Raw genomic sequence first — 13,713 nt, 5'->3', positions numbered from 1 at the left:
AAAAAAGAAGATGCAAACAGAATTTAATTTGGGTATAGAATTCAAATCTAGGGGTCAAAATTTAGGTACTGGCAGATAATTTAGTGTTTTTTTTTTCAGAAAATGTTGAAGCAGCAACAGAACCAATAGCAAGAAAAACTGGCTTGCAAATATCCTTTGAGAAAATAAAATCTATAGCGATATAAAAAGTCCACAAAACGTTTACATACAAAGTAGGAAAGATCAGTAGAGTAAAAAAAAAATGTAAATATCCAGGAAAAATAACCCAGAAAATAAAATGGACAAAACTGAACAAAACGAGAGTTAGAAAAATTAACTAGCATTCCATTTTTTTGAAGGATTTGTACAATAAAAAAATATTATAAAAACAGAAATTACAGATTAAAGTACAGTTATTAAACTGAAATTACTGTATGCAGCAGAATGTTTATCTTTAACAAGGAAAGAAAAAAATAGAGGAATTGGAAATAAAGAAAGGAAAATTCTAAGAAAGATACTAAAGAACCTATATTAAAGAAAAAAAGAGTTTAGAAAAAGATGTAACAAAGGAATTTATTTGGAAAATGAAAAACTATTAAGATACAATTAGAAAAAGAAGAGTAGTAAAAGAGTAAATATTATAGACATTTAATCCAAACATTGCCAGAGGACAGATTAATTATGAAAATATTTGAACGTATCAGCACTAATCCCAGAATTGTTGTAACAGTTAGCAAATGGATGAAATTAGTTAAAAAAGATAAACAAGAAATAAGCATTAAAAAGGAAGACATTATGGAAAAAACTTTTAGAGGAAAAATTAAGATTTAAAGGTTTCTAGGTTGTAGAAAAGAAAAGGACAAAAAATATCTGGTAAGATGAAAGAAAGAAAGAAAAAAGGATTTAATGAAAGTAATGAAAGAATGCAGGAGGAAGAGAAAAAAAGAACAGATCAAAAAGTCATATCAAAAGATATGAAAACGGTCAAAATCAGAAATAAGAAGAAGTTTTGAGGAACTTTGTTATTAGAGGTAGTCATGTAAAAGGTAATCCCATTGTTTTTTTTTCAGGTAGGTTGACAATATTGAATCCATGTCATACTAGTTCAGGATAATAATGAAATCCTATGAATAATTCTTTACTTTGCGTTTCCCTAAACTGCTCAACCTGTTGCCTAATGTCTATCCTAATTGTCTTGTCTATATCTACTTAAAAATTTCTAAAAGGTCTTAAAAGTTAGTTGTTTTCATTAGATGCGGTTTAAAATTTTTTTTTTAAAGTTCCTTTTTTTGTCTTCATTCTTGCGTGGTGTATCGCTGAGATGTGATTTAGGAAGTATTATAAGAAATCATTGTTTTTTTTTACTTAAATTTTTACATTAGCAACTCATGAAACCGGTTTATTTTAAATTTGTACTACTCTGATTTGGATTACTTCAGAGGATGAATGAGAATGATATGAATGAGTGAAAATGACGTGTAGCCTTGTACGGTCTCAGTTCGACCATTCCTAAGATGTGTAGTTAATTGAAACCCAACCACCAAAAAAACACCGGTAGCCACGATCTAGTATTCAAATCCGTGTAAAAATAACTGACTTTACTAGGAGTTGGACGCTGGAACTCTCAACTTCCAAATCAATCAGCAAATGGTCTACACTTTTTTTGTTTCTGGTGATGCCTCACCACAATATTTTATTGAGGTATCTATCTGCAATTCCATCTTCAAGTTTTTAATTTCTTTAATTTTTATAGTATTATCTAATATCTTTAAGATACAATTTGACTTACTGTACGCTTTTTATTTTGGTTTTATGTTTGAAGCGTCCGTATTTATTAAATCTGAGTTTGTATTGTGATATTTGTGGGTATAATTAAATTGTACGATAAGAGAGTCGACAATAACATTTAATGTTGAAATGTTGAGTTCAAACATTTTACGAACATTACAGTTTTGTCGTTAATAATTTTATTAATGTACGCAAGATATGGCAAAAACCACTTCAATTAACGAGGAAGGGTATGATGTTCCATAGAATATTTAAAAAAATTTTAATAACCTGTAACCGCATCAGGGACAAAACGTTCCAAAGAAACAGTTCAGCCGCATAGTATTTCTTCTAGAAGAAACTTTCTTTTATAATTTAATGCTATTTTCTTAGTTATGATTTATTCTGATTATATTATCAAATAAATTAAAATTCAAACGTTCTTCAAATATTTTGACGAACTACATGAACCGCTAAATTTACAAAAAAGGTTCAGTCCAGTACCTAACCGTCGGGTTTGATACGGTAGCTGCTGCTTTTACACGACTTCTGTGTTTTATGTCTTTGGGTTTTAAAACATTTCTATGATTACTAAATATTCTTGACGGAGTCATTATAGATTTTTGACTGAGACCAGTCGCTTCAAGAAAATTTTCATAACTTACACCGGCTTCTGACGGCATAACAGTCACGGCAGGCGTTGTCGTATTTATATTAATGTTTAATCGATTTTCAGCTCCGTCGGCTTCAGCTCTTCCGTCTTCATCCGTCGTCGAACAAAGGGCATCCATATCGCATTCATCTAAACGAAATTCTTCAAAATTTTTTCTTAACGCGTTATTCCCATCTTCGTCGTTGTTAACAACGGTTTGTGATTTTTCAACGTGACCAAGATGTTCAAAACGTTGAACGATTTGTAAAACGCTTTGAGATATTGCGTTATCGTTCTGTTCGTTCGTAATGGATTCTACAGTCGCTAAAAGAGATGACACCGGTGATGCGACTTTTATGACTTGCGGTACAGCAGTATTATTGTTATTATTACTATTACTATTATTATTGCTATTACTATTATTTGTTATATTAGTCGCGGTATTAGAATTCTTAACCGGTGATTTACCTGAACTGTTAGTTTTTCTTTTTTCCGTAACATTTGTTAACGAATTCGAACTCGATAATTTATCTTGATTATTATGATTTTCTTTCTTTTTTGACGGAGATGGAAAATGGATCGCCGCGTGAGTTTTGATTTCTGTAGATGATTTTTTCGGTTCCGGATTAAATACTTTTTTTAATTCGACGCAATTATTTATATTTCTTCCTTGAATCTGTTGTAAAATTTCATCGTCTAATGCAGAATTTGATATTACATATAATTCGCTGTCGGAAGTCGGTTCAGGAAGTGCGGGTGACGATTTACCGATTATTTCTAAATTTGGTCGAATATTAAGCTCAAATTTCTGCGGATTTATAGTTAAATGCGATTGTAATTGTATAGGTTGTTTAATTTTTGTGTTTTCTTGTTTATTAAAATCTGTAGTAGACGATTTTTTGTGAAGTAATCGTAACGGTTTCGGAGGTAACGCCGGAGGTATTACTGGTTTTGATTGCGGTGAATGTTTCGTCGTATTATTGCACGGTTTAAGTTTCGTTTCGCGATTAAATAACTCGTTACTGTGAATGTTTTCTTCAAAGTTAACATTGCCCGCTAATTTTAGTTGTGTAGAGGCCATCAAGCACGGTTTATCTTGATAATTTTGAGCTAATTTTTTATTCGGCGATACCGATTTATCTTTAATCGGACTGTGATTATACGCGGTTAAATCTTCTCTACTTTTGCTACGATTTAAGTTTTGAATTTCATTTTTACTTTTGTCGATTTCCCTCATCCTTAAAACTCTTTGCTCCTCCAAAAATTCTTCTTGATCGCGAAGAAGTATCTGGTTTACGCATTCTAAAACCGGATTATCGTGGTATTCATTTTTACCCGATTTAGACTGCACTTGCATCTCGTGTAACAATGCGCTCGGCGGTAGGTGTTTCGATTCATTTTCTGAAAATTCCTCCGGTGGCGTTATCGTTTCAGGTATTTTTGATATATCATGTATTACAGTAAACGAATCGGCGCTTTCAGGTATTGAAATATCTACGGAAGGGGGTCTAAATTCCTCGATATCGTACTTTATTATATTACTTTCATAATCGTCATTTATTTTTAACGAATTATACGGTGTGACATCTTTGTCGTTAATTTTATTACTGTTATCGATATTGTTATTACTAATATTGTTACTAATGCCGATATTTTCGCTATCGATACTGTTTACTGTATAATTTGAACTACTTTCTTTAGAAAAATCTCTCGAATGAAAATCATTACATTCGATATCTGTTCTCGTAATACTTTTTTGTATTACAGGGTCCGATTCCGTATTTTTTATTTTACTTACTTGAATTACGGTCGTCGCGGACGATTCAGAAATATCTGTCGATAACGACGGCGTTAAAGAGCTGTTACCGACGCTAATTAACGAATAATCATTCTGCTGTTTTTCCGACACAGAAAATGTTTTAGTACTTTTTTGACCGTTATTCCAAATTCCAAGAGAACTTATCAGATCGGGTTTAACGTGGCGTTCGAAATCGTTACTACCGCTCTGTAAACTTTCCGGTGGACTCACCGATCGCCGTTGGGGTTCGATTAATTTTTTTAAACGAGCGATTTCATTTTGTTGTTCTCTTATTATAGCGTCCCTGCTGCCTAGCTGGGCTCGAATACTTCTTTGTTCTCGACGTAAACGGGCTTCTAAATTCAATAATGCGCGTAATATTTGACTGAGTTGCGTGTCTCTTAAAGTGGATAACGATTTAACTTCGGCCTCTTTTTGCTCCAGTTTGATGGTTAACGCTGATACTAAATGGTGACACCGTGTTCTCTGCCAACAGAGAGCGATGCGGGTCTGCTCCAATTCTTTTTCTAACGCCTTTAACTTTCCATCCATCTGAAGTCTGAAACAGAAATAAAGGAATACATTTTAATTAACGTACAAATTTTAAAATAATTTAATTTATATTATTTAATCTTTATTTATATTTGTTAATCTATTTCTACCTACACACTTCAATCGAATAGATAATTATAATATCGTCGTACTAACAGTCTCGGTTAGTTTAGATAAGAGCAGAAGTAGGAATACGATAACAAATATAAAGCAACCAAGATTGTTGCACAATAATATTTCTTTCTTTCACGATGCATAAGCCAACGTATTTATCTACTTTATTATTTTGTTATTTATTTACGCTACATATTATGTTTCTCTCGGAGAAATTCTTTTGTAAAAAACACTTGTTTTCTTGCACTCAACTATTATTAAACTTAAAGTAACGCGCTTATACTTAATTTTCTAAATATAGCTATTTAGCCTATAAAACTTTGTTAAAAGTAGTACGAGGCTTTGTTAGCCTCGTACACAGGGTTGATCTAGCGATTAACTCGTCATCGAAAAATCAGTTGTTTAACAGTTGATTTTGAGGTATAAATCCTAATAAAAGTTTGTGGACGACGGATACGGATTTGAAAACTAGACCGATGTACTTTGGTAGTCGGGGTTCAATTAACGGTACGTCTCAGGAATAGACAGTCGGAGTCTGTACAAGACTACACCTTATTTGCATGTCATACATGACATCTCGTCTAATTGGGCCGTAAGGATTTGCTTATTGTTCACTAATTCAACGGACTGCACAGCACTCATTAAGAAAAGAAATAGTATAATCTGGCGGAGACCCGTAATTAGAACGGCTGCAAAGCTTCAAGTTTCATTTTTAGTTTCAATTCAATCGATTTCTATTATCTTCACGAGAAATGATAAATGCTTCGTTCAGTAAATACGCCATCAAAAATTTTAACCGAGCACTATTAAAAGTATTTAATAATTTATAAACAGCTAAGGTACGAAATTTTTTATAACTAAGAAGTTTTCATAGTAAGAATATGTTGCGATTTTTTTTTTTTAGTTAAGAACGATTGCAAGAGCTGTTATAATTTATCGGCCGTATCACTTGACAGAATAGAGGTATTTTGTCATAGCTGTATTGTTATTTTCATTACAACAATAAATAGCGTTAAAAAAATATAGCCAATAATGTAAAATTTAAATGCCGATCTCCGGGGCGGAGTGGTAGAGTCTCAGCCTTTTATCCGGAGTTCTGGGTTCGAATCCCGGGCAAGCATGGCATTTTTCATACGCTACAAATGTCCATTCTCACACGACAAAATGATCAAAGCAGTCGATGCCCGTCATTTCAAAAAAAAAAAACTAGACTTTCATATGACGACAGTATTTAACAAAACAAAGGAAAATATTTCACTGCTGCGTGATCATAGAATATTGAAGAGGTGTTGATTCTTTCCTTTCGACTTTAAATATATCTCGTCTTTGTTTAGTACCATCTTACGATGATGAAAAAAATAATTAATTTTTATTTTCCCGGCTACAAATTCATTGTACTACAGCAGCATTATTATAAACGCTAAATTTTTGATACGGGTTTTTTACAAATATCAACGTTTCAAGACCCCCTTAGTTCAAAAATATAAATCATAGAAACTTTCAGAAGATGTATGTACGTACGTACGTGTGTTGGCCTGTATTTTGATAATGTCTCCGGACTGACAAAATATAAATTCTTAGAAAACGGTTCAAAAAATTTCTACATATGGGGTTAGTAATGGCTTTGATCAATATTAATAAAATGGAGGGGTTGTTTTCGCCATTTTGAACATAAAATTTTTTGTCTACGTTGAACATTTTAATACAGTTCAATGATTATTTAAAAAGAATAATGGTGCCGGGTTTGAATCCCGATCAGAGTTTGGTATTCTAGCATACTGAAAATTTATTTTACAAAATCTCATCCACAGTCTGTAAAATTATTTAGAAATAAACCAATTTAAAAAAAACGTTTCCAATTTTGTAACTTAAATTAACTTTTACTTCTCTTCTGAGATGAAAGTTTTTCTTACATCAAAAAATACAGTATTCGATGTGAAGTTTATGATACTAACCATTTCTGTTATTTTAACGGACAAAAAATTAAATCAATCGTGAAATTAAAAAACAGTTTCTTTAAATAGATCCAAGGAAGTTAACTATTAATCCAGAGCCAGGAAGAGTATTCCTTCAATCACAGTATATGTGCATGTGTTACAGGTTGGTAGTTTTAAATAACTTGGAATCACAATAAAGTTTTTATGAAAGTTGCACCGAGGAAATTAGAAGCAGAACTGCAAACGGTAAAACGGTTTTCAGGAAGGTTAGAAAGCTGCTTTCAACAAAAGGTAACCTACACCTAATATACCTACTGATCTGAGAAAAAAATTTGCAAGTTATTCTGTTAGGAATGTTGTATTATTTGGTGCAGAAACATGAACAATAAAGAAAAGAGGAACTCGATATCTAGAAAATGTTTTGAAATACGACTATGGAGGAAAATGCTAGGTATCAATTGGCAAAATAGATAAACTAATGATCAGGTCTTGACTAATAGAGTATGAATATGATTAAGACAATACAAAGAAGAAAAGCTAATTGTATCGGCTCATCCTAAAACATGACTTTATTAAAACAGTAAAAATTGAAGTAAAGATTGTGGGTGTAAAATGAAATGGAAGAAGGAGGATAGGAATGTTGGATGATTTGAAAGGGAGACAAGGATACACTATAATATAAAAAAAAGGCTCAGGACAAACCATCATGGAGAATGCTGTTTCTTGATACCTATCAATAGACATTCCACTAAAGAAGACTTACAATAAAATTATGAACAACAACTTATTTAGACAAAATAATAGAACAATTGAAAGAAAAACTCTAGATTCCAGTGACTATTCGAGGAGAAAAATATGTTAAAATCTGCTGATGTTACTGTTTTTAGCAGGAACCAAATATGAGTTAGAAGAAACACTCAATGGCATGAATTTATCGTTAGCACTCTTACAAAAGAGCATCAGTCTGAAAATAAATAAAAGTAAAACAAAAAATAATTAAATTAACAAAGAGGAGGATAATAAGTAATCAAATATTGAGTTAAAAGAACATAACATGACAAGAGAATTCTGTTATTTATATAGTAAAATTACAAAGGATGGATGAAGTAATAGAGACAATTAAAGTAAATCTGCATGAGATCTCATGCAGATAAGAATAAATCTACAAGTTTCAAACATAAATTTAAGAATTATATGATTTTATTTAAAAAAATGGAGGGTGTACTGAAGTTGGTATCTATGGTGGTTCTCTTTTTATTTATCTATAGGAAAACATAAACTCATTTCGATGGAGAGTTGGAGACAATTACTCTTGCTTTAAAACAGCTGTTGGTCAGGCCTGAAGTCCCAAAAAAGTAATAATAGTAGTATTGTTTTGTGATTCTAAATCTGACCTTCAAAAAATCTTGTCGTTTCATCTCCCATTAATGTCAAGAATATCTGAAATTAGGTAGTCTGTAGGTGGGTTAGATAATGTTAACACTTCACTGGATATCTTTCGATGGATACCACCTCACATTGTTATTAAAGGAGATTAGAAACGAGAAATCTCATTGATGAAGCGAGGAACCTGAATAATGAAGACTAAAACATGTAGCTTGTCTTATCACTCTATTAAAAATGTTATAACCAAAGGGTTAAAGAAAGTTCCTGAATTATCTAATAATTCAGACTGAAAATAAACAGTATGTAGCTAAAACTAATGGCAAGAATATAATTTCTGGCAATCCTCGAAGGGAATCTGTGGCAGTCTTCAGGATGATTACAGGTCATGACTGCCTTGCAGAACGTCTTTTCAGGATGAAAATCCTCACATCTCCTGCATATGTTATCAATGGAAGTGAAGGTTCTGTTATAAATCTGGAACATTTAAGAGTATGTAAGGAACTGGTTGGTTATAGAAACTTTATGCTGGAAGGAGAAATCTAATGACCAATAGACTGAGCACTGATCATATAAAATATTCATTAAAACAGTTTATTAAGCATTAAAACAGTTTTGAATAGCAGATTATGATACTGAAATATAGACAACGGGTAAAAGAAAAAGGGAGTAAATATAGGAAATGCAGCATTACAAAATCTGATGTGGACAACACATGACTTTGTTGTTCGCTTATTAAATTACATATACACTTTTTTTAAAATGAAAAGTACAAAAAAATTTTATTTCATTAATAACTTCTGATATTTTTCCATTTTTTTTTTATTGTTATTGTTGAATTATTATTTATAGTAAATTTTTTGTACAATCGGAGGTTAATAATTATTAATAAATCAATATATTTAAATTAAAAAAAAAGTTAAAAAAATAGGAGATGAAGTCTGATTCAAACCGATGTTCCTTCCCCTTGAACGATCCAATTATTTCATTAATTAAAATCTCATTTGGCTATAACTCTGGAACCAATGAAAATAAGTACCACTCTCAATGAGGGTTTATTACTGCAGTTGAAAAAAGTCGATTTTTGAACACTTTTGGTTCAGTCGATTACAATCAAAAGGGGAGATCCACAACTAGATGTTACAACAGTTCTAAATCAAAAATTTCAACATCCTAAGGCTAATTGTTTTTGAGTTATGTGGGATAAATACATACGTACATACATACATATGTACAGACATCATGGTGAAACTAGTCAAAATGATGATAAATTGGATATTTCCGTTGAAATTTGAAAACTGAAAGTTTTCGCAATCACAATTTTTTACGAAGTAAAGGAGATTTTACCTTTAATTCGTACAAGGAAGTAAAAGTGCTGAAAATTAAGCAGGTCGATTTAATCCAAAACAAAAATGTCTTAATGTAAGTAGAAGAATAAAGAAATTTCATTTTGTATTTAAGTCACATGTAAGGTTTGTGTAGTAAATGTAGTAAAGACAGCTAGGTTTAATTAATTTGATAATACAGGAATATGTAGAAGGCAAAAACCAAGGTGAGCAAATGCCCTTTAAGGAGGACAGTCCTTTTGTAAGTTCTGTCCTCCCTCCAAAAGTGTCCTGCTACATGTCTTCCTTTTCAATATTTTAATTCTACTCTGTAAATATCTGTATTTGATTGATGCCAAGCTAATCCATGTATATAATCATGTATTTGTAAAATTACAAGATTAACTCCATAACAGAATATACAAATAGCTTGTAATGCACATGTTTTGTCAAATGCAATCTACATGGCATCTTGTACCACGCCAATTGATGAAGAATTAATAATAACTACAATTTATTTGTATTTTAGTCATTTTACCACTTGTGTGACTACTTTTGCAAGAGTTTTGCAAGAGAATTTGGCAGAGAAGCGATTGTTACTACAAAAACCTTTAAAATATTTAAAAGTTAGATGGCTTGCTCTAACACAGAGTGTTCTACAATTATTTGAGCCTCTCCATTCATATTTTTTAAGTTTAAACAATTGACCTAAAATCCTGGAATTGTTTTTCAATAATGAAATATCTGAGATATTAATGTATTTTGTACATAATCAAGCATCTTTTTTTCAAAAAAAAATTTAAAGGTTGAAGGTGAAGAATTTTGAGCTACATTAGTGTCTTATTTTAAATGAATTTATCCTTTAATATAAACCTCGATTTGAAAAAATCTCTTCCTTCAGTTATAAAAAGAAAATCATCAGACTTAGATGAATCAAATCCAGGCATAATGGAAAAAGTTTATCATAGAAGTGCAGAATTTTTACCATATATATTTTCAATTTATCAAAGAATGGTTTGAAACCCACATAATGGGAAATAACAGTTTTCATTAGTGCTTTGACTTCATCACAAGTACATTGGACAGAAACTTGTGTTCTGTCCAATGACATTTCTTAAGTTTTTATTTTAAGAAATGTCAGACATTAAAGTAGATGACATTTTTTCTCTTAAATTTAAATTCTGAAAATTTATAATACAATGGACGTTGAAATTAATAAAAATTAATTAATTCAGCCATTTCAAAAATGAATATATTCCATGTGAAAATCTATTTATTCTTATTGAATTTCTATTGTGCTGCCCTGGAACTAATGCAGCAGTGAAAGGATTTTTTCAAATGCTAATGATTTTTGGACAAGTGAGAAATCAAGAATGAATATTGATATTTTAGCAGCAGCACATGCCATAAAATTCAACACAAAGAATATTTCTTGTTCACATATTTCCAGTATATCGTTAGAAGATGATACATTGACAAAAAATATTCATTCAGTGGAAACTACTCATTAAATAATAATTAAGAGGCAAATAAGGATAATTACAGTAAAATATAAAATGTTACAAATGTTTTTATTATGCATTTTTATATTATAGGTATTCTGTATTATTGCTGCAATCAATAAAAGGTTACTTTTATTTACAATTTTTTTTCTAAAAAACCGTAGAAAAATATTTTTGGAAAATATGAAACACATAATTTAGAATGTAAAATGTAGAAAATACACTGACAATAAAAATTAGCATTAGGTTTCTTGTAGAAAATGATGTACAACATACATTTTATTATGTGTAATTTTATAAAATATAAAAAATTCTGATTATAGAATTCAGTACTTGTCTCGTAATTTTTTACTATTATCCTACTTAGTAGTGTTATTATCTTACTGTTATCTTACTGCAATGTTCCACAATAAATTATTTATTCTTTTTTATCATGTGTTCTCATTTCTTATTGTTATGAAACATCTAAAGCAATAGAAGTACAAGCAGGAATCACTCAATTTTGCTTACTCTTAAGCACAATAACGCTCTCAATACTTTTGATGATTTGAGTATATATGTCAGTTTTAAGGCTAATTCTTATCTTTATTTCAGTGGGATCAGTGAAAGGATGTACAAAAACATATTGTTTAGAATAGAAGTCAACACGGTGATCTTTGTGTTATCACAACCATACAGTTATAGCACTAAAAATTAGAAAATCCCTTAATGAAGATTTACTGAAAACGTTAAATAAAATTTAAACTAAGATTTTATAAAATATAGTCTGGAATTTTATGTAGTAGAACTCAGTTTTGTTATTATTTTGAGTTTTTACGATCTGTAAAACTGAAAAAACAACACTTCTGGAAGGGAAAGAATTTATAATGTTAAATATAAACACATTCACATTTACAATATGTGAAATATTTTATGTTTTTATTTTAAATATTCACTGTTGAATTATCTTTCTTTTATTTTCCCGCCTAGATAGTGCTATAGCAGAGTTATAGCTCTAGAAGGGAAAGTATTGTAATCAGTCCAATTTGGGCATATGTAGTTTTCACTGGATCTTGACATTATTTACATGTGTGTGTGTGTGTGCGCGCGCGCGCGGTTTTGGCCTCTAAATTACTTATATCTCCAGAATTACTGGATCGATTTTCACAAAAACTTGGTTTCATTACTTCTATGTATGGGACATTAATGCTATTAAATTTTCAGCTTAAAATGTTGAGGGGTTGAGGTTGTACAGTACCTCGAGACTTCGCCTAATTAAGGTAACATTTTTCTTAGGCACATTTGTTAACGATTAAAAAATAACGATATTTGCAAAATAAATTTTAATTTTTTTTTCCAAAAAAAAAAACGCTTTAAACTATTGCTATGTTGTGATGTGTCACAAGTTAGTGTAAAAAAAAAATTTACATGATCTGACGGGGTCTTGAACTGGAGCAACCGATCGTCTATGTACTGGTGATTTATGCCTCGCAGCTACAACGACCTACCCAAACCACGTGCAAAATTTGTTTTATGTAAGTCGTGAAATTACATTAGTTTAGTTAGTGCCGATCGTCGCCACTAGTACCGCTACACTCGCGGAATTAAATATGGTACGCTTTGGTTAGAATCATTGAATTAAATAAATCCAAAAAATTTATATTTAAAAAAAAATATTTTTAAATAAGATTAAATTAGTAAATTAAGTTATATTTACGAAAGTATAATATTTTCGAAAAATAAAATAGTCATTTAGCTTTTATTAAATAGTTATTTTTAAAAAAATAACAATAACCATCTCTATTAAACAAGGCATTAGAACTGTTTTCGTGTAACTCAAGGTAGTTTTTCAGCTTACAAGAAAGGAGATTATTATACTTGTGTTCCCGTTTTTAACAAGTTATGGGACCATTTATAAAATCTAACCCACCAATTTATTTAAAATTTAAAAACAAGATCTTATTTTAAAAAAAAAAAAAAAATAGTATTTAGTTAATGCATTTTTAAATAATACTAATTAAACATTTTTTTAAATCCTAAATGACTTCATTCCATCCAACGTACGAACATATGTGTACACAAATATTGTCTTCAGAACTTTGAATTATTTTCTATTTTTTCATTTTTCATTTAATTTTTCTATAAAATTATTTATATTTTAAATAATTAATATGGAGTTTAATCACATGTATTTTTTATTTTATAATTGCGTATTTAACAAGGTTTTACCATTGTTTTCCTTGATCCTTCCAGACAAATGTCGGGGCATTTCGTTTTCTTTATTCGTGTAGTTCCATATCTAACTACTCCTGCGGGATTTATATAATATATTTTTATGTACCGATCAGAATAAAAGATTTATTCACTTAGTATATTTATGTAAAGCGTAAAACGAGCATTATAACAATTCTTTCTTTACTAATATATACTTTTTAATAACCTTCTAAGACGGTTAATTTTTTACCCAAATTTTAAATAAAATTTGGGTACCTATAAAATTAATTTGGTTACCTACTTTGTGATCATTTTGATCACGGTTTTACCACGGTTTCCCCTGATCCATCCAGACAGTGCTAGGGTAGTTTTTTAGCCGTGTAAAACCATATGTATCCGATTGGTGACGTGATCCATATAATGTGTTATTATATTCTGATCAGAAAAACGTATTTATTTATTCACATAACCCGAAAAACGTTTTCTTCATAACTCGTAAATTCGTATCTTT

At 30.5% G+C, this 13,713-nt stretch overlaps 1 protein-coding gene across 1 annotated transcript in view; it reads right to left on the bottom strand.

Annotated features, from left to right (window-relative positions):
* Positions 1-1,566: 1,566 nt before the first annotated feature.
* Positions 1,567-13,713, bottom strand: part of LOC142327486 (uncharacterized) — a 157,637-nt gene continuing 145,490 nt past the window's right edge. Inside the window, exon 2 of the mRNA XM_075370598.1 lies at positions 1,567-4,755. Coding sequence (XP_075226713.1) covers positions 2,226-4,748 — 2,523 coding nt within the window. The 5' untranslated portion in view covers positions 4,749-4,755 and the 3' untranslated portion in view covers positions 1,567-2,225. The remainder of the gene's footprint in view (positions 4,756-13,713) is intronic.

This window comes from Lycorma delicatula, chromosome 7, assembly GCF_047948215.1.
Source record: "Lycorma delicatula isolate Av1 chromosome 7, ASM4794821v1, whole genome shotgun sequence".
NCBI lineage: Eukaryota > Metazoa > Arthropoda > Insecta > Hemiptera > Fulgoridae > Lycorma > Lycorma delicatula.
Note: the sequence above shows the minus strand (reverse complement) of the source record. Positions and strands in the feature narration are given on the sequence as shown.